Genomic DNA, 20,820 nt, shown 5'->3' on the forward strand with positions numbered 1-20,820 from the left:
CTTATACTGTTTTTACGTGTTGTGTTGCATCGGGCCACGTAAACATAAAACCATGTTTGCATTTGTGATTTGAGACTTGAAATCGCATCATATGACCCCTTTAATACAAATGTGCTATTAATGTTTTAACAATCCAACTGTGACATACAATTTTTTGTTCATTTTATTTTTGTTCTGGCATTTTCACAGTGTTTATGTATTTGATAGTAGTTCTGTCTCTTAAGCAGTATGCTGATTTACATAAAACATTCTTGAATTTTGTTCATTAAATGTCAACTGTCATTCCCAGATCAGGAGAATCTTCAAACTGGATTTTAAAATCCGCTTCTGCTTCTTCAAACACAATCACCTGATGAATAAAAGAAAACAGATCTTTTTAGAATTTATCTTTATATGTTAATAGTCATAATTTTTGTTTATTTGTTCCAATGGAAACAAATTCCAAATATTTTATATTTATAAATAATATTACATGGGTTCAACACACTGAACTATATCTCTATTATAGATCAGTGGTTCAATACTGATATTTACAGTAATTCTTCAAACACATAACAAAAAAGAGTTATTTGGTGTCAAAGAAATTTATATAAAAATGTATATAGTAGAGTCCAACCTATATATCGTCTTGCAAATATTATTGGCTGATATGAGCCTGTCGCCGATATATCGGTATCGGTGAATATGCTGCATTAAATGCTTGTAATGGTGTAATTACTTGGTTTGTCCATTGTTTGCTACTGGCAACATGGATGAAACGCTTTAAAGCTTAAAGTGGAAATGAAGCAATCAGTGAGTCAAGTTTACATTATTTAGGAAAATAACTTCCATTTTAATAAAAAAATATAACAAACATGATTTATGTCATCATTTTAAAGAAAAGGGGTTGTTTTGTTATAGCTTTTGCAGCTGCCATCTTGCAAGTAAAACCGCGTGTGACGTCATGGGGGTTGGTTCGCTCCACTGGCCAGTATAGTAATATAAGAATTTCTTTAAACTTTGAACACACACTTGTTTTGAAATGGAGGAACATGACCTTGAAAGCACTGCTAAGTCCATAATAAGTGCAACTGTCTATGCATTTGAGCCGACACGGCAATGGGACCAAGTTGTATTAGGGGTTAGTTGTATTAGTTGTGAACCTTCTGGTTTGGGGTAAAGTATGGTGCCATACAAAGTGCAGATCGGGGACAATACTCTTTAAGTGGATACTCCTCAATACTGACAATTTGACGTGCTTTGTTAGTATTTGCTGATGAAGGCGCGAAAGAAAACTCAATTTGGTTGCCTACTCACGTGCTGTCCAAGCCGAGCTGTGGCTTTGTGTGTGTGTGTGCGGCTTTGAAAGTCGTGACATTTGCCAAGTACGGTAACCCATACTCGGAATTGGTGCTCTGCATTTAACCCATCCAAATGCACACACACGCAGCAGTGAGAAGTGAACACACTGTGAACACACACCCGGAGCAATGGGCAGCTATATCCAGCTCCAAGGGAGCAATTGGGGGTTCAGTGCCTTGCTCAAGGGCACTTCAGCCATGGGTATTTAGGGTGGAAGAGAGCGCAGTTTCTCTCACTCCCTCCCACCTACAACTCCTGCCAGCACGAGACTTAAACCTGCGACCTTTGGGTCACAAGTCCAACTCTCTAACCATTAGGCAAATCTGTTCTATGCTGTCTCACACTTGAATGGCTTAAAACATTTTGATATTTTACCTGACAAGACTTAAAACACGTGAGAATGATAAACTTTTTTGAGGAAGCACACTGGTCTGATTGTTAGATAGGTGATAATTTAAGCACTATGTTCTGTTAACAGCAGGGAAGCTAATTGTATTCACAGATACGATACATACAACTGGTGAACCAGTCAAATGTAATGCATGCCTTAATGGTCTGACACATAGACTGTAAAAAAGATTGACGACGCACATTCATTCGCTTCCACTGATGAAAAGTGTCCCAATAGGGCGTGGACATATTGTGCCGATTTGGGACCAGACTCTGCACAGTAGCGAACTCGGGACCAGAGTCTGCACTATAGAGAGTGAAGTGTAGCCACGTCCCGCCCACACTCCTGCAGAGTCAATCCCAAACACACGGCCCTGACCCTTTATTAAATTAGCTTGACTGGTCAAATTTTTGTCTGCTGATTTTTCGTATATGAGGCTTGTGTTAAAATATGGTTAATACAACTCCAATCTTATTTTAACTTATTTTAAAAACGAACACCCTTACTTACATCACAGTTGTAAAATCTACATTAAATGACATAAACCATGTCTGAAAACAAAATATTTAAAGTGAAATTTAATTATTTAGTTTGTCCCACTACCCATCTGATTACATGGAGAGGGCAGGGTTTATGACCTATAATGGGACCACGATCAAAACTTAGCATACAGCAGACAGTTGAATATTTATCCAAATTATGGTGAAAGCCAAAGTATTTGTGTATTAAAATAACATTTGTGCGTTCAAAATGTAAAGAAATGCTTATATTACTATACTGGCCATCTGCGGGAACCAACTCAGTAATGTCACACGCGGTGGTACTGCAAGATGGCGGCGCCCTTGCTCCAAAAGCTATAACAAAACAACCCTTTTTTCTTTCAAATGGTTACATTAATCATGTTTGTTATATATTTTTTAATTGAAGTGGAAATCACTTTACTAAATAATGTTAACTTAACTGAATGCTTCACTTCCACTTTAAATCTATGGAATTTAACCATTGAAACTTTGAACGGCCACATCTCCATAACGGCGAGGTAAATTCGCACCAAATAATCAAATAAAACAATGGCGTTTTTTAAGAATAAAAAATAATCTGATTTTGGAGTGTGACAATGAAGACATAGAGACCATGCTTGGGACGGCCCTCATAAATGAGCAAAAATGCTTTACATGTCATTTCCATACCTAAAATACATATTTTACAGTCACTGTTATACATATTGATCATATACACAGCTAAAAAGCTTCCTACCAGTGGCCCTCCTTCACAAAACTTAACATCTAGCATAGTTTTATCATAGGCAGAATGCAAAATGTTTAAATACAAGCATTTTAGTCAAATGTAATCAAGCAACATTTCAAACCTTCAACCCATTAACAGTTTAAAAGTAGCCATAGAGATGGCTGATTCAAAAGAGATTTAATTACTCGGTGTATTGACAGCGGTGCCCTGATGCGCGACAATTATGCAATATTAGAATGTATGCAGGGAGTGGGCAGGATTGGGCACAAAAATCACGTGAGTGGGCAACAATCGTCAGAAATTCAATGAGAGCGGGATTAAGAAAACTCTCTCTAAGAGCTCTAATACAAAAACTCACTGGCGACTGTAGAAAGTAAAAGCCGAATTCTCGACATTCCAGATGCATTTTTTTTAGGTCCAAAAACAGGAAAAGTCCGGGAAAAAGAGGAAATATGGTCACTCTAACGTCATGGCAACATACAACACAAAGTACCTACGCTTAAATGCGTGTAACAAATGTAAATCAAGCAAGCTTCTATGCATAGACCACGAATTGTTGGCGAAATAAAACATTAGTTTTAAGCGGACCAGTGAATAATATGGATTTTTTTCCAGAAAACATTTTTGCACAAAATATATATGAAAATGTATATAAACTGACCTGGTTCATTCCACTGTTGAGGAAGGGTCCTGGTAGAAACAGAGCTTGCTGTGGTCCAGCATCCCAGTACCGTCCGATGTTTTGGCCATTAATGAAGACCACACCCTTACTCCAACCCTTCATGGAGACATAATAATCAGCACAATATTTCTAAACAAATTTTTAAGAATACTTCACTCTAAAATAAACATTTGCTGAAAGTATATGCCCCCTCAGGCCATTCAAGATGTAGATGAATTTGTTTCTTCATTGGAACAGATTTGGAGAAATTTAGTGTCACTCTCTCACCAATGGGTCCTCTGCAGTAAATGGGTGCCATCAGAATGAGATTCCAAACAGCTGATGATAACATCACGATAATCCCCAATGAATCCACATGACTCCAGTCCGTCAATTAACGTGTTGTATAAACCAAAAAGCCACATGTTGTAATAAACAAATTCATCATGAAGATATTAAATTTCAAGCTATTGGTTTTGGGTAAAACACCATTTCTAAGTGAAAAGAGTCAAAGATGTGAGATGACAACAGGGGATGGATTTTTTTTTAAAGTGTGTTATTTTGGATTTTAAATTTGTATTCAGGCCAGAAGCAATGGTTGAAAGTTAAAACGCCTTAATGATGGAATTGTTTTTTTTTTTTTACAAACTTGTAGCTTTTCACTTCACAAGTTCTGGAGTGGTGTGGCTTACTAGTGGATTATTGTGATGTTTTTATCAGCTGTTTGGACTCTCATTTTGACAGCACCCATTCACTGCAGCGGACCTATTGGTGAGCAAGTGATGTAATGCTAAATTTCTCCAAATCTGTTTTGATGAAGAAACAAACTCATCTACATAGTGAATGGCCTGAGGGTGAGTACACTTACAGCAAATTTTCATGGGTGGACTATAGGGCTGCACGATGTGTCGTTTAAGCATCGATTTCGCGATGTACGAATCCACGATAGTCACGTCGCAGGATGTGCGATGTAGGCTGTCATAGTTGATCCATTATTCATTAACTGTATGGGCCAGAGAGAGCGCGAGAGAGAGAGAGAGAGAGAGAGAGAGAGAGAGTGCACGAGAGAGAGCGTGAGAGAGAGAGAGAGAGAGAGAGAGAGAGAGCGAGCGAGCGAGCGACACAATGGTGTATATAAAATGAGAATGTAAGTGTGCTCACCCCATTTTTGTTTGTAAGAAAAAATTAGATTAGATTTCATATCGCAATATATATATTACTTTAAGCATTCAAATCTTGTCCTAATTCATTAAACTCACTGGCAGCTTCATGAAAGCGTCACTGGGATATCCATTCACAAATAACCTTCCCTGGAAAAATCCTGGGAAGCTTGGTTTGTTAGGGACAGACTTCCAAGGTGCTCTGTACAAGCTGAAATAAAAGCATTAATGATTACTAAGGTTTTTTTTTGTTTGTTTCTTTTATCTTTTATGGCCTGTCACATAGTTCAAGATTTTACTCACCTGTCAATAAAGTCAGTAGTCATGTCCAGGCTATATATTGTGAAGTCTCTAAGAGGTGTGTGATTTAACAAAATGTTCCCAACAATACCTGAAAACAGATTTTGAATAGGTTGATAATAATAAATGTGACATCTTAAAACACAAAGCATTGATGGTCATTAACTGTACCTTTGCGCTGATTGTCCATGTCTTTACCGTAATGCACACGGCCACAGTTCTCCACCAGCAGACTCAAAGTCCGTTTCTCCTGCCGATAATCAATGGCCAATTCATTTATTTGATCAAAAAATACAGTAAAAACATCAATTTTGTGAAATGTTTTAATTTAAAATAACTTTTTATATATTTGAATATTTTTATATTTGAATATATCTTAAAATGCAGATTATTCCTGTGATGTTAAAGCTGAATTTTCAGCATCATTACTCCAGTCTTCAGTGTCACGTGATCCTTCAGAAATCATTCTAAAATGCTGACTTGCTGCATAAGTAACAAATCTTATTATTATCAATATTGTTTTTTTTTGTTTTTTTTGTGGAAACTGTGATACATTATAAATGTCTTTACTTTCATTTGCATTTGAACTGTAGAGTTTATGTTTTTATTTATTATATTAATAGATAGAAAATGGGATAGATATTATTACAAGATATTACAAATATAAGATGTTTTTTAATAAACCAACTCAACATTAACAGAACAAAAAATGAGATATAAAGAATAAAATCATACCTTTCCATCAGGAACAGCCAATTCTACATTTTTGTGGTGAAAAATGCCAATGAAACTTTGGTTCACAAAAACCTAGGTGGAAAATGCTGATTAAAATTAAATTAGAGCAGATGCATATTCATATACAACCACCCATCTTAACTGTTTCTCAGCACTAACCAGGGCTCTGTCTTGGATGTTGTGTCCTGATTTTAAGGAGCCTCCCCTGATGATGGTGGTCTCATAGAGGGTGTATCCATATGCCTGGCCGTTACCGTTATTCACAGGCAGATTCTCCATATTGACCGGGAATTGTGATTTGAAAGGCTAGAGGGTGAAGATGCTGGATTTTGAAATTCATTTCTCAGAGTAAATGTTTCTGTCTCTCAGGGTTAATCAGGGTCAAGTAGACTTCTAACCTCATGAGTGTATGGCAGAGCGTCCCACAGGGACAGGTGCTGGAACAATATGGCTGCCTCATATTCTTCTTTCCAGCGGAGACCAGGCATATCGGAGAGCGTTTCACCTGAAGAGCATCACAGAAATCAGCACCGCTCAGAAATCATGTGAGCATGTTATTATTAGCCACAAAGTAGTAACTTTTCCAAAAAGGCCACATGGGCAGGAGGAAAATAATATAAACCGGCTATATGTTGTACAGCATCCAAAATGTTGAAAGAATCCAAGATGAATGGTTCGAGGTGCAAAAAGATGCATGTTTAGCAAAAACAAATCTGTCTTTAAGATGTTTTAAGCTTGAGCACCTGCTCCTTTGCCCCTTGGTGCCCAAAGTGCCCTTTTGTCAAAGCAAAATTTCCTCTAATTTTTTTTTTGTCATAACGTACCCTTTTGTGAATGCCTGCCCATGCCCAATCTAAATATTAGTAAAATTTCTGAATAATAATTTAGCCGTCAATAAGATGACCCACATGATGACCTTTCACCTGACGATGATGACCTCCTCTTCCGACCGGGACGATTCCTCACGCCGCGCGCATTTTTTAATTGCCAGAGGATATTTTCAACACCGCGGAAGATGGTAATTGGTGTTTCATTCTCAGTAAAGTGATTTTGATGTTTATTTACTTATTATTATTTTACAAGAACGACGTGATGTGAGAACATGCGGATATGTTGTTTATATTGCGGTGTGTAGCCTGTAGTGTAGAAGTAACGCTAGCATGCTGTTTGAGAGAAAAAAGTTTCATATAAATCGAAGGCAGAGGTGTCACGCCCATTCAAAGATTTCTGAGCCAAGTGGATTTTAAATGAAGCTTCCAAACGACAAAAAAAAAAAAAAAAAAAGCCGAATAATATTTTTTATATATTTGATACAATCACACCGGTGTGAATAGATCGTTCAGTGCACAGCATCAGCTGCTAAATTCAAATCTGCATTCGCTGGCTGGTGCTGAGCCAGAGACAGACGCGTTCGTACAACGCTTCATGATAACCAATCAGAAATGGTTCTGTTGCGCTTATGAATGCAATGGCCAATCAGAGACGTGCAGAAGAGTCATTACGGAAACGAGGTGTTTTGTTCACTTGCACGCTGACTGGATTATTTAGCGAATTCTCTCATCAGAAAAAACAAAAAGTGCAGATGTGCATAATGTAATTTAAAGTGCTTCAGTGATTTTAATGGGAGTTTTTGAGAGTGCCTGAACTCTGGCTAGACTGAATGAAAATGTTCTTTGATAATGTAAATGTTCTTTACTCTCTTAAAATGAAAGTGTTAAAATAAGTAACTTACAATATTGTTATTAAAATTTACATTAAATGCAAATTGAGAAAATATTTTATGGGATGATATGGCACTTAAGAAAAAGTCGGGGTTTTATGTGTAGTTAATAGATTACACTACTTTTCCATATATTGATCAAATAACAATCTATAAAGGTGCAAAACGCGTTTACTTACACGTTTGAGAATCAAGATATTTCCTGATATATTAATCATGTTTGGAATTGTTTTGAATAAAAAGGAAAAATAAATAAAACATAAGCCTATATCAGTTATACAGTGTTTCGTAGCATGACTTATTTTATTGTTTTGTATCAATATTAAAGGTGGACTTATTAATTACTGTAGGTGCAAGAGTAGTAGTGATGGTTAAAATAATAGATTAATGCTGAAATAGTAAATTGAGCCTTGTTCCTAGATGGACAGAGAGTGGAAAGTAATAGATCAGATGAGGAGATGTAGATAGAAGAAGAAAAAGAGGGAAATGTAGAGGCACGAGCGTTTACTACAGTTTTTACTATAACCGCTGTTCTTAATTATTCTGTAGAACAGAGAAGAAAAGGCCATCAGGTTGGGACAATTTAAGACATTTCAGTTTCTAATCCCAGAGTTATTATTAGGTGGAAAGAATTTGTTATTTTTTTACTTTTAAACTTAAAATTGTCTTTTCTAATCTTGTTTCTTTTTCAAAACTGCATCACAGCATTTGCTGCCGTATCAATACATAATCATCCATATCGATATGCGAATCAGCAAGGAATGCATCACAATATATTGCTGTATTGCTATTTTGAACCGCGCTATTTAAAGCCTTGTTCCATGTGCCTTTTTTATACTTTGAGCACCTGCCCCTCCAAAGGTCTCTGCACGGCCCTGTATTGTGATGTTTTTATCAGCTGTTTGGTCTCTTATTCTGACGGTACCCATTCACTGCAATTGGTGACCAAGTGCTGTAATGCTAAATTTTTCCAAATCAATTTTGATGAAGAAACATTTTCAGGAAATTTTCATTTTTGGTTGACCTATTACTTAAAGGATGGGATGACATACTGTTGAAATTGCTGAGGAGATCTCTGAGAAGATGGTACTTTGGTGTGTAATCTCCTGCTTCTGACAGAGGAGCATCATAATCTAAAAAAAGAGAGAACGAAAGGCATGTGTTATGCGTTTTCAAATAAAAGTTTTCAGTCCTACATGAAATGCTTGTGCTGTACTTGATAGCTCCACACACTGGCCATATTGTGAAGTACAAAATCAGTTCACCAAAAATGAAGATCGCAATCATCGCTCTCAGCTGCATGTTGTTCCAAACCTGACTTCCTTTTTCATGTGAAACATAAAAAATAAAAATATATATATTTTAATGATATCGTCTGTTTATTCTAAGTGTACACTCGTCTGCTTCTTTAAATTCTCAAGCTTGTTAAAGCAGGATTGATTCTGATTGGGTGTCAATGTTTGTAATGTTCATCAGCTGGAAAAAAAAAGTGATTCCAACGATATTGTTTCTCTGGGTATCGTTATAGCTGTGGTGTGGAATCTGCTATTCTTTAATATTGAGAAAGACTTTTAGAGCTATATCTTTACCTGTATTTTTATAGTTATTGCCTTGGTGTAAATGGGCCTTATACAAACCATAGCTTGTAACCAGAGCTTTGTAAGACGGGTTGGCCAATGCCCCATTCATGAAGCCAAAGTTTGTCCCTCCGTGGAACATGTACAGGTTGAAGGACATTCCTCGTCGCAGTATCTCTCTTACCACGGCAACCAAGTCTATATTAGAAAGGAAATTTCAGACAATGATCAACATGTTAAACAGCAATTTGTCAAGGGCTTTTTAAATAATAAATAGTAAATAAAACAATTTTAATTAATAAAAAATAAGTTTAATAAAACTATTTAAATGATTCATTCAAAAATATTATTTATTATTCATTTTATTAATTTCTGTTTCTGTTTCTTTTTTTTCTTTTTTTTTATGACATCGTCTCACCCTCTGCAGGTAAACTATGGTGTAAACCGCCCCATCCATCAGACCTCCCTGTCCAGAGCTCCATCACCAGCACAGGACTGTTGGGCTTTATGCACATGAGATTAATGTTAAACGTTTCATAAAACACTTTTATTTACAAAACAGAGACTAAAATATCTACCTGTACTGTTTCCAGATATCTGATGTCATCATGATTCATTTTCTGTAGATTTAGAGTTCTTAAAGCTGTGATGGAGGAAAGAATGTTTAACAGCAATCACTTTTTATTGTTAATATCGAATCTACTGTTCAAAAGTTTCGCGTCAGTCATTTTTTTCGTCTGCTTGTAAGAAATTAATACTTTTATTACAATTTCCCCAAAATTGAGCAGCACAACTGTTTTAAACATTGATGATAAAAAAAAAAATTGAGTAGCAAATGAGCTTATTAGAATGATTTCTGAAGGGTCATTTAACAATCACCCTCACACACCTGTAAATAACTGGTAGGTGCATAGGAAAAACAACCAAAAAAAGGTCAAAGCTTTAAAAAAAGGAAGAAGAAATCCTGCACACTATACGCACTTGCAAATGTATAAAAATATTTATTAACTAACAATGTTTGACCTTCATCAGGCATATAAAAACAATTCCAACAATCCAATCCAACATGACCAATCACTGCAGGACGTATACACATCATTACCAATCAGAATCAATGCTGTAATGATGTTTAGGTTTTAGAGGTTTTCTTTTCCTTCATATTCTTTTTTTTTCAATATCCACGTGTTAATGGTATAAGTATTTTTTCTATTCAAAGAGGCAGGTCTAATCATGTGTTACATCACTAATTTGGATGGGTAATGATGTATCTACATATTGCAATGATTTACGGAAGCATATGGGTAGCAAAATTCGTTTTGAAATGTAATATGAAAAATTACAATGTATTTCTGTATTTAAATTTTGCAACATTTAGAGCAAAAATGAAAATTCAGTCATTTAGTTTACATTATTTAATACAACTATATATTATATATATATATTACAAACACGACAAATGACAGTATTAATAATTATTTATAATAATTTATATTTATATTATTTATTATTATTATAATCAGTGATGCCGGTGTAGCCACGGTGTAAGGTGGCAAGTAAATAACTCTGTTTGCTTATGTGCACCAATCGAAGTGTAAAACAGTGAGTTTGGTTAATAGGCAATATTTACCTATTGTGCATCTTGTTGCATTTTCAAATCCACGTGACTTAAACTACATTATAGCAATAATGAAATATAATAATAAATAATGCAACTGAAATGTAAGTGTCAGTGCATTTAAGAAAAATAAAAGGCATTTAAATCACCATTTTTGCCACCATTTTGCTGCACATTTGGCTCAGAATGCATTTTGAAATTCACACTGAATTTTGCAACAATTAGCACGTGGTATCATGATGAAAATGCAATCTCAAGTGTCGTACCCGTACGTCTAAATGTATTTAGGAAAAATTGCATTTAAATTATAATTTTGTTACAGTTTTTGCTTAGACATGTCTAATCAATTTAGGTAATATAATTCCATTTTAATTTTGCAACTTATTAAATGTTAAAATGTGTTTTTAATATACATATTAAAGCTAGTGTATATAATGGCAAAATTTAATTATATAATTATATTTTCCTTTTTATTTTTTACTAAATGTTGCACATATGTATGGGAAAATAACCCAGAAATACATTGTCATTTTTAAAAGCAAAAATTTTAATTGATGTGACATATAGCCAAGTATGGTGACCCATACTCAGAATTTGTGCTCTGCATTTAACCCATCCAAAGTGCACACACACACAGTGAACACACACCCGGAGCAATGGGCAGCCATTGATGTTGCGGCACCCGGGGAGCAGTTGGTGGTTCGGTGCCTTGTTCAGGGAGACTCCGAGACTCAAACCCACAACCTTAGGGTTAGGAATCAAACTCTCTAACCACTTCCATATTGCATTGTCATTTTCCATATTACATTTCAAAATGAATTTTGTCACTCATATGCCTCATATGCATAGTGATTGGTCATGTGTTGTTTTTAATTTTTTTTTATTTAAAGTTGAATTCTTGTGCTTTGTTTGTACCTCCTTGGACTCCACCATATGTTAGACCCTCATGGTCGTCTGATGTTAGGAGAACTTCACTGATGCCCCTTTCTTGGAGAGCCTGGAAGAAATTGATTTAAAATCGAGGAAAAGCATGACATCTGAGTTTGGAATGTTTACTCATACTGTACCTCTTTGATAAATGGCATGTAGTTTCCATCTCTTGCATGTGATCCATATTTGTTTTCCACTTGAACGGCAATAATAGGCCCACCTTTCTTAAACTGACATCATATAAGACCATATAAGACTTTTTTTTTTTTTTTTTGCACTTCCTGTGTTTCAGAAAGAATCCTACCTGGAAAGGCACCATTTTGGGAATGAGCTTATCAAAGTACACGTTTACAGCTGCTATGAATCCTGGGTAAGTGGTTCGTAGCATCATCTCTCTATCACGCAAAAGCCAGCTGAAGAGGGAAGTGGTTTGTTTGTGGTGATAGAAGCAGAACAAATTTTTCTTTCTGTGTGATGTAAAACTTGACATTGATAGTCCACTTCAGACATTCTGCTTGCAACTAACTGTTAACTTATTGTCATTAGAATATTAGTAGACTGGTAAATTAAGGTTAGTAGAAGTTGACGTACTTGTAAAGACTGCTTTGTAGAATGTCTGATGAAGGACCATCTGTAAGCAAATATTAAGCAGACAGACTACTAAAACTCTAATGACTGGTAGTTGGTATGTAGCTGCAAAGTTATTAGAATGTCTAAAGTGGACTACCAAAATTAAGTTTTACTTTTGTGAAGACACACCGGATATCTAACTGTAGCTCTTTGTAACAGTTTTTTTTCACCTTATGACATGCATTACCACAAAGTGTGACATGTCGCTTTGGTTTGAATGCTGCCTTTGCTCGCTGCTTCACAGTTTTAATCACATTTATTTCTGGAATTTGCGGGATACGACTTAAAAGTTATGCTACAGAAAAGCCATTTATATTTCATTCAATGGCAGAAATCACCTGGGCAGTCCTCCAAGGTCAAGGTCAGAGCCTATGTACGGTCCTGGACGTAAAATTACCCAGAGACCCACCTCTGCAGCCAAGTGAAGAAAAGTTCTGTGGGCAAAAAATTCATAAATAAATAAAAATTAGATACCTAAAATGATCAGATAGAAGTCAAAGAATTATAAATAAAGTATTAAATGAATAGTTAAAATAGTTAAAATTTTCCACTTAAAATACAGTGGAAAAAAAGGTTCTTTAGATTATTAAAATGTTCTTCACACTAAGACAAAAAAAAAGCTTATTTGAAGAACTGTTCACTTAAAAGTTCTTTGAGGAACCAAAACTGGTTCTTCGGTGGCATCGCTGTGAAAACCCCCTTTTTGAGATTGTATATGTGATAGTTGGAATTTGTAAAGTAAATTATTTAAAAATTAATTATTGCTATTTTAATAATTAGTGAAAGTATTTCACTAACTTAATAAACCAATCAATCTATACTTGAAAGCTGGAATTTGTAAAGAAGCATGTGTATTAATTTTTTTTAATTAATTATTGCCATTTTATCTAAATAAATTTGTATTGGAAAATTAAAGAAGCACAGTTAACTACTTAAAAATGTAATATTAAGATTTTTTATAGCTAAAGTATATAACAAAAAATAAATCATAAAATGAATACGTGAAAGTTGGAATTGGTAAAGAAGCATAATTATTTAGAACTGAATTGTTGTCATTTAATAATTTAAGCATTGATCATAATGACCATTTAGAATTTTGCTATTTACAGCTTCAGAGCTCACTCCGATTTTAAAAGATCTTTACATTTTGCAATGATATTAGACTCCGTCTCCAGTTGGAGGGTTGTGTTGTTATGGAAGAGCAAGGATCTACATTAATGATGTATTCCCAGTGCTGTGCAGACCCCAGATAATGATGCAGACCAGGATGAAACGAGAATGAGAACAAAGTCCCTCCTGACAACAGCAGAGCGACAGTATTGTCAGAGGACGGGCAACAGGAGCTCTCTGAGATGTTTGTCTAACTACCGTAAGTGAGAGGTGAGATCCTTCCAGGATCAAAATACACTGATCACATATTGCACTAATGCTCTCACATGTGGGAATTAGGGAAAGGATAGGGAGGATTTCTTACTCTATGTCAAGGCCTCCCTGGAAACGTAGTTCTCCTTTCTCTGGTTGATGGAGAGACCATGGCACATCACTGCAAGATAAACGCAGTCTGATTATTATATGCTTCTCAATGTTTTTGACTGTGCTTGTCCATTTCAAACCTACACGGTGAGAGTGTTGAGACCACAGGCTTTCATTTTCACCATCCGATCCTTCCAGTAAGCTCTGGGCAGGCGGAAGTAGTGTAAAGAGCCCCCCAGAATACGAAAGGTCTTTCCTCCCAGAGTGAACTGAGAAGAGTTCATCCTCAGACCCACAGATCGATTTATCCTGGTCTTTACTGTCGGACCTCTGGACACACAACAAGAGAACACTTAGAGAAGATAAACCATTCTCTTCAGGGAATTTACATTAACATTTCAATAGTTAAATCATTGAACAAACAAACAAACAAATAAATAAATAAATACATACATAAAAGTTGGAATTTGTTAACAAGGACAGTTAATTATTTTGAAGTTATTTTTTCCCCCATTAATATTAGTTCATAATGGAATAATTATAAATAAATAAATCTTCAAAAGAAAGAAGCACAGAATTAATTATTGCCATTTTAATAGTTAAAGTATTTAACATAAATAAATACATACTTGAAATTTGAAATCGTGGCCAGTTAATAACTATCATTTATCATTTAACATAAACAAAAATAAATATTTGAAAGTATTTGTAAAGAAATTAGTATATAGTATACAATAGTGTACATAATAGTATAAAGAAATTAGTAATTTTGAAACGGACTAATACCATTTCAACAATTAAAGCGTTCAACGTAAATAAATAAATACATAATTGGATATAGTTGGAATTCATAAAGAAGCACAGTGAATTAGGCTACTTTGAAATTTATATCACCATTTTATTAATTAAAGCTTTCAAAATGAATGAATAACTGAACACCCAATTACAAAGAGAAGTTAAAAACTAAATGTTTCCTGTAAATACACTGCTACAATATTGGTAACATTTTTTTTTTTTAAGTTATGCCTTCATACTACAGTAGTAACAGTAAATAATGCTACATCATAGTTAGCCTTCATCAACTGCTCATAAACCTAATACTCACCCTAACGCTATAGTAGGCTACATGTTGGTAATTAATATTACTCAATACTTAAACATTAAAATACACTTTAACCAGGAAACATTAAAATGCCGTGCAATTCAAAAACCCTGCTAATGCTGAGTTCAATAGTGAATAAACGTACTTATTTATTTTTATGTAGCCTATTCCTTCTGTGCAGCTGCATGCAAAAAAGAAAAAAAAATCATATATAAAAATATTAAATATTAAAGACTTTTTTTTTTACTTAGAAGAAATTTTGCCTTACCTGAAGTGTCGGTATATAATAAAGCACGCGAGACTCAAAAACAGAATAACATATCGCCTCCTATGACTGTTTCTTATACTGAAAACAGCCATGTGTTCCTGATTTAAGAGCTATGCAATGTTTCAAATATATTCTGAAACAAAGTGCCCAGTAGTATCTAGCAAAAGGCAAGGGCATTTAAGCTGCAAGTTTCTGGGAACAAACAGAAAGCGTCGCTTGGGTATCAGCGGTGTAGTTCTTGTCAATCAGCCTGGTCTAAAAACTACAAATCCCGTCATATGGCTCACCGCACCGCGCATGCGCAGCTGCACTGGCCTGATGCTGTTTTGTTGAGAGCTTGCTTGAGAAAAGAGAGTGAAACTTCAAGGCTTCGGGAGAAGAGACGATTTTAGTCTAAATAGGTACATGAGGTAGGACGTGCTCGATTGATATGTTGACATGTTTTCTATGGTTATAGGTGTCCGATAATATCTATTAAAGTAGTTTTTTTTGCTGTATTTAACTGCTCAGCTAATGATCTACTGGCTAATGCTGCTGGTTTTGTTGTTTACTAAAGAACTGGTACATCAAACTGCTTCGTGACAGTGTTTTTTGATAATCGAAATGATGGTAATCTTATCTGTCCTGAAATATTATGCGTTTTTTTATATATATTTTTTACACCAAGCTTTAGTTCTGGTCAAAATATATTGTAAAAACATCATTGTTATTATATATGTGTGACCCCTTGATCATGGTCACGTGGAGTTCCACCTAGGGCATATTTTCAGAATACATGTCATGTCATTTCAGCTGTGGGCCTCTAAGTTTCCTCTAATAAAATTGAAGAAACTTTATTTAATGTATTCCTTTATTTAAGTTCATGACTAATGTTTTTCAGTGTTGTTGTTTTTTCTTCTCAAAGCTGCTGTATCAAATGGATTAACACTGAAATGAAAGCATGGAAAGTTATGAAGCCTCCGATATAAAGAATTGTCTTTCTCTGGAAAGTTTGCAGGCGTGTCCTCCTCCTGTCATGAGATCTTGCCTGGCCTCTGGCTGTTCCTCCTGCAGTTGATGAATCTGCAGCCAGTGTGGAGATGACGGACAGTGTCAGAGCGTTTGTCCGCAATGTTGCGACGGTCAGAACCTAGTTTTACATCTGTTAAACCCTATGTTTTAATATACGACATGAAAGCTCATCAACATCTGTAAGTTCTTGGTGTCGGGTCCTGGTTGGAAACGCATTTATTTTCCTTTTAATGCAAATCAGCATATTAGAAGGGTTTCTGAAAGATCACGTGACACTGAAGACCGGAGTAATTATGCTAAACATTCTGCTTTGCATCACAGGAATAAATAACTTTTTTAAATGTTTTAAAATCAGTTATATTACACTGTAATACTATTTTACTGTATTTTTATCTGTATTCAGACAACTTTTAAAATCATTCACACAAGTGGCACCCTTAATCCAAGTGGCAGTCTTTCTGTTTCATTTTAGGGGATCAAGGACTCCATCCTGGGCATTGGAACCATCTCTAAGCTCGATGCTCGGATTCAGCAGAAGCGGGAGGAGCAGAGGAGGCGCAGAACGAGCGGGGCCCTGGCGATGAGACGGGCTCAGAGCGAGGAACGGAAACAGGATAGGTAGATGTGCTATTAAAATTCATTCATTCAGTTTATTATAATACTATCAGCCCTGATAAAATGTGTTTCTTTGCTTCTTTCTTTAACAGTGAACCAAAACTAGCAAGTCGAATTTTTCAATGCTGTGCCTGGAATGGAGGCATATTTTGGGTATGTTTCTCAATCTCTTATTGGCCAACTATGCATTGGCTAAACTATTGTATTAAAAAAATCCCATTTGTTTTCTCTCACAGCTAAGCCTGTTCCTGTTTTATCGGGTGTTTATCCCATTGCTGCAGTCCCTCACTGCTAGAATCATAGGTATGTTGTGCTTTTAAGGAACTTTCATGTCATATAGTCCAGATATGTCTTTGTAATAATGCTTGTCCTGCTGATCTGGTTTCAGGTGACCCTTCGCTGCATGGTAACGTGTGGTCCTGGCTGGAGTTCATCCTTACATCTGTATTCAGTGCTCTCTGGGTTCTGCCTCTCTTTGTGCTTAGCAAGATAGTCAATGCCATTTGGTTCCAGGTGAGACTTTTCTCACATAAGACATTCTTTACAATGATTTTATGATTATTTTATAATTAATGAGTTAGGCAGGATTTCATAGTGGTAAAATCATCAGCATCCAGTCTTTATATATGTACACTAGTTGTTGATTTGGTCCTTAAGAACCACATAGGCTACATATCTACATACCTGTTTAGTAATATTTGAAATCTTAAGTTGTAAATTTCGTTCTGTTTTGCTGGGCAGGACATTGCTGATCTGGCGTTTCAAGTGTCTGGACGGAAAGCTCAGCCTTTTCCCAGCGTCAGCAAGATCATTGCAGACATGCTCTTCAATCTTTTGCTCCAGGCCCTCTTCCTCATTCAGGTAGACGTTTCCTGACACCTTTACATCTCCCTTCAACTTGCTTATCTCTCTAATTCAGACATACTTTTATATCTATTGTTTTTAGGGATGGATTGTGAGTCTCTTCCCCATTGATGCCATTGGTCAGTTGGTCAGTCTCCTGCACATGTCTCTGCTCTACTCACTTTACTGCTTTGAATATCGCTGGTTTAATCACGGTAAGTGTGTGACACCTCTTGATAAACAATCCGAGTATCTACTCTAAATTTTTCCTGATTGACATTGTGTCTCCTCTGAAGGGGTGGAAATGCACCAAAGGCTGTCAAACATTGAGAGAAACTGGCCGTATTACTTTGGCTTCGGTTTGCCCATGGCACTACTGACTGCGATGCCATCGTCATACATCATAAGGTACAATCAGAGTCCATTTCGACTTATTCTCACCATCTTTTACTCTTATTAAAAAGATAGCCCATTTTTATTTAGTGAAAATTACATAAAATCCAATCCAAAACCCAAAAGTGAAAATTGTCTTCAACTTCTTGATCTCTTGTCATTTCAAATCTGTTCTTTCTTCTGCTGAACAAAAAGAAGAGATTTAAAAAAAAATGTTTTGGTCCATACAGTTCAAATCTATGGGAGCCAAAACTTCCACAGAGGAAAGTCAGTTTTGAAATGATATGAGGTTTTTTTTTTATATATCACTTTGAGACATCACTCTGAATGTTTTCCTAGACATACGTGATATACTTCATATACTACTGAATCGTGTACTCTTTCCTCCAGTGGCTGTTTGTTCTCCATTCTCTTCCCGCTCTTCATCATCAGCGCTAACGAAGCAAAGACCCCAGTCAAACTCTAGTAAGTGTTTTTTTTTGTTCTACATAAAACTTACTAAAAAAGAGATTTTATTGCTGATAACACTGGCGTTTTTTCCAACATCGCAGCCACTTCCAGCTCCGCCTCTTTTCCCTGGTCGTCCTCATCAGTAACAAACTGTTCCACAAGACGGTGCACCTGCAGAGCTCCATCACGACCTCCACGCCCACAGAGAAGTTGCCCTCGCCTCACGTGTCCCCTACGCACCAGCGACCTATGCCCCCACAGTGACCTCTTTCAGGATTCCCAGTTGGGTTTGGTTTGAAAGAGTCAGGTGGATGGGGAAAAAATATAGTGTTTTCTGTCAATGTTCTCCCGAGGGATGAATGGGAATGGTTAGTAATGTGAATGGCCGGTGTTTGGAACTGGATCACCCTGTGCCGATACACAAGGTCATGATTTTCTCTGTGATTTTTGTTGGACTATTTTTGTACCCATTATGTGCCATTTTGGTGATTTGTAGCGAGAGCACAAAGAACAAAGCATGCACATTTTCTGTGAACTGGCTTTCCTCCTCTTTTAGGTCCTGTAGTTTCTATCTCGAGTCGTTTTTATGTATTTATGGCCTTCTTTTTAATTTTATGTAATGGCTTTTTCTGCCTTGTGAGGCTCAGACACATGACAGTTTGTTTCTCAGTTAACACTAAGCTCTATGTGATGCTTTAGCTAATGACTTAAGGAACGTATGAGTAAAAAACTGCACTGGAATCTGGACTAGACTGAAAAACAATCAAATTGAAAGGCCTCTTTATGCAAGGGATGTTTCTTGACCTAAAATCTAGCGAGTTGTCTGCTAGACGTTTTAAACTCATTACTTTATTGTCTGCACATCTTAATGGAATAGTTTGGCTGAAAATCATTTATTCCCCCTCATGCTTTCTCTCATCTGTGGAACACAAAAGTAGACATTTCGCAGAATGTTAATGCTGTTCAAATCCCTATATCCTTGAAATTTATAAAAAACAGCAGTGTGGACATTCTTTGAAATTTCTCCTTTTGTAGTCCATAGAAGAAAATCATGTTAGGAACCACATGAGGTTGAGCAAATGATAGCAGGATGTTTTTTTTTTTTTTTTTTTTTCTGAACTGTTCTAAAAGTAACGATGTGAACTCGAAAGGGAGCTGCTTTAATTTGGTTTCTTTTATAATGCGTTTTTATTTTCGGAATACCATGTCAACATGATCCAGTGTCATCTGTAATGGTTTGGGGATGATTTCCAACAGTATGCACAAGCTTTATGAATCTGCTGCTGTCAGGTGACACTGTCAAACTGCGACATGTGTGAAACTGTTCTTTAAATGATCACGGATCCAGTTTCCGATGAGTGCTGGCATGTCAAGTGGATGTCTACTGTGGTGTATGTTTCTGGAGTTCAGTACCTGGAAACTGTTTTGAAACATTTGAAACTGAAGCACATATTATGTCATTGTATCCGCGGGGGGTGGGAGGTGTGTTTTTTTTTTTTTTTTTTTAAAGGGTTGTAATTATCGTCAGGAGTCAATAGTGTTACACCTACAGATGGAAATTTGTGAGTGACATTTTGTAAAAGTATTACATTATTTCAATAAATTTGGTCTGTGTACAGTATTTGTACAGAATTGTCTTATTTTCCGAAACCACTTGTATTGCATTGAAGATACTTATTTTGGGAAACCCTAGTTAGTAAGTATTTTACAAAATATGTTGCTATATTTTACTTTTAATCAAAAACTTAAGTTATTATGTTTATAATTATGTGTTTTAATATATAAAACTAAATCAGCATATTAGAATGTTTTAGTAATCATGCTAAATCAGGAATAAATTACATTAATTTTAAAATATATTTAAACAGAAAACTGTAATTTTAAATTGTAATATTTCACAATGTTTTTACTGAATATTTAATCAAATAAATGCAGCCTTGTTGAGCATGAGACGACTTCCACAAACATTTGAATAAATCTCAAGTTATTCCAAACTTTTGACCTGTAGTGTAGATGTATATAATTTTTTTAAAATCATGTATAATCTTATTATAATAGTATGTATTAGTCACAGTACATGAGATAACTCGAATAACTTTTTTTTTGGAGGACAAAACAGACAAATATCCTAAATACTTTGCTTTAGAAATGTCATGAACTTCATCAAAATATTTTTTCTTCTTTACATAAATCATTGTGAACGTGTAAGGGAAATTTGATGTAACAATTAAAATAGCATATAAATGGTATGATATTTGATAGTTAAAGTTGAATTATTGTTAATTATTAAAGTTGAAAGATGAGTGCTATTTGTGCTCCACGCAGTGCTGACTGTCTTTCTCCCTTTAGGACACGTC

General features: G+C 35.6%; 2 protein-coding genes and 1 long non-coding RNA gene across 4 annotated transcripts; 2 read left to right on the forward strand and 1 right to left on the reverse strand.

Annotated features, from left to right (window-relative positions):
* Positions 1-148: 148 nt before the first annotated feature.
* On the reverse strand, positions 149-15,380 carry LOC132127823 (beta-galactosidase-1-like protein 2). Its single transcript, XM_059539969.1, has 19 exons — positions 15,152-15,380; positions 13,926-14,111; positions 13,783-13,851; positions 12,647-12,742; positions 11,983-12,091; positions 11,816-11,908; positions 11,664-11,745; positions 9,712-9,776; positions 9,552-9,636; positions 9,194-9,331; positions 8,609-8,689; positions 6,235-6,341; positions 5,996-6,142; positions 5,837-5,908; positions 5,273-5,351; positions 5,105-5,192; positions 4,901-5,012; positions 3,642-3,758; positions 149-349 (listed from the first exon to the last, which is right to left on the reverse strand). The coding sequence occupies exons 1-19, from the start codon at positions 15,241-15,243 to the stop codon at positions 266-268; spliced, it is 1,902 nt and encodes a 633-aa protein (XP_059395952.1). The 5' UTR covers positions 15,244-15,380; the 3' UTR covers positions 149-265.
* LOC132127825 (uncharacterized) lies at positions 11,952-13,879 on the forward strand. The gene is made up of 2 exons (XR_009427605.1): positions 11,952-12,048; positions 13,541-13,879. It is a non-coding gene; the product is annotated as an uncharacterized LOC132127825 (long non-coding RNA).
* A 29-nt stretch (positions 15,381-15,409) lies between the features above and the next one.
* On the forward strand, positions 15,410-19,957 carry ei24 (EI24 autophagy associated transmembrane protein). Of its 2 annotated transcripts, none has more exons than XM_059539970.1 (11): positions 15,410-15,561; positions 16,142-16,272; positions 16,635-16,780; positions 16,870-16,930; positions 17,014-17,080; positions 17,166-17,290; positions 17,519-17,638; positions 17,724-17,835; positions 17,917-18,028; positions 18,404-18,478; positions 18,565-19,957. In XM_059539970.1, exons 2-11 carry the CDS (start codon positions 16,231-16,233, stop codon positions 18,725-18,727), a joined length of 1,023 nt encoding a protein of 340 aa, XP_059395953.1. In that variant the 5' UTR covers positions 15,410-15,561; positions 16,142-16,230; the 3' UTR covers positions 18,728-19,957. The 2 variants fall into 2 exon arrangements, with proteins under 2 accessions (XP_059395953.1, XP_059395955.1); XM_059539972.1 differs by having other exon boundaries at positions 15,418-15,552.
* Positions 19,958-20,820: the final 863 nt, after the last annotated feature.

This window comes from Carassius carassius, chromosome 45, assembly GCF_963082965.1.
Source record: "Carassius carassius chromosome 45, fCarCar2.1, whole genome shotgun sequence".
Classification (NCBI taxonomy): Eukaryota; Metazoa; Chordata; class Actinopteri; order Cypriniformes; family Cyprinidae; genus Carassius; species Carassius carassius.

Bases quoted from the DNA above. Each gene is read 5' to 3' on its own strand.
- LOC132127823 (XM_059539969.1), bottom strand. From the start codon at position 15,243: ATGGCTGTTTTCAGTATAAGAAACAGTCATAGGAGGCGATATGTTATT. The intron at 13,852-13,925 runs GTAGGTTTGAAA...TTTATCTTGCAG, and splicing joins GGTCTCAACACTCTCACCGT to TGATGTGCCATGGTCTCTCC. The intron at 9,332-9,551 runs GTGAGACGATGT...TTTCTAATATAG, and splicing joins CCATAGTTTACCTGCAGAGG to ACTTGGTTGCCGTGGTAAGA.
- ei24 (XM_059539970.1), top strand. From the start codon at position 16,231: ATGACGGACAGTGTCAGAGCGTTTGTCCGCAATGTTGCGACG. The intron at 16,273-16,634 runs GTCAGAACCTAG...GTTTCATTTTAG, and splicing joins TTGTCCGCAATGTTGCGACG to GGGATCAAGGACTCCATCCT. The intron at 17,639-17,723 runs GTAGACGTTTCC...TATTGTTTTTAG, and splicing joins AGGCCCTCTTCCTCATTCAG to GGATGGATTGTGAGTCTCTT.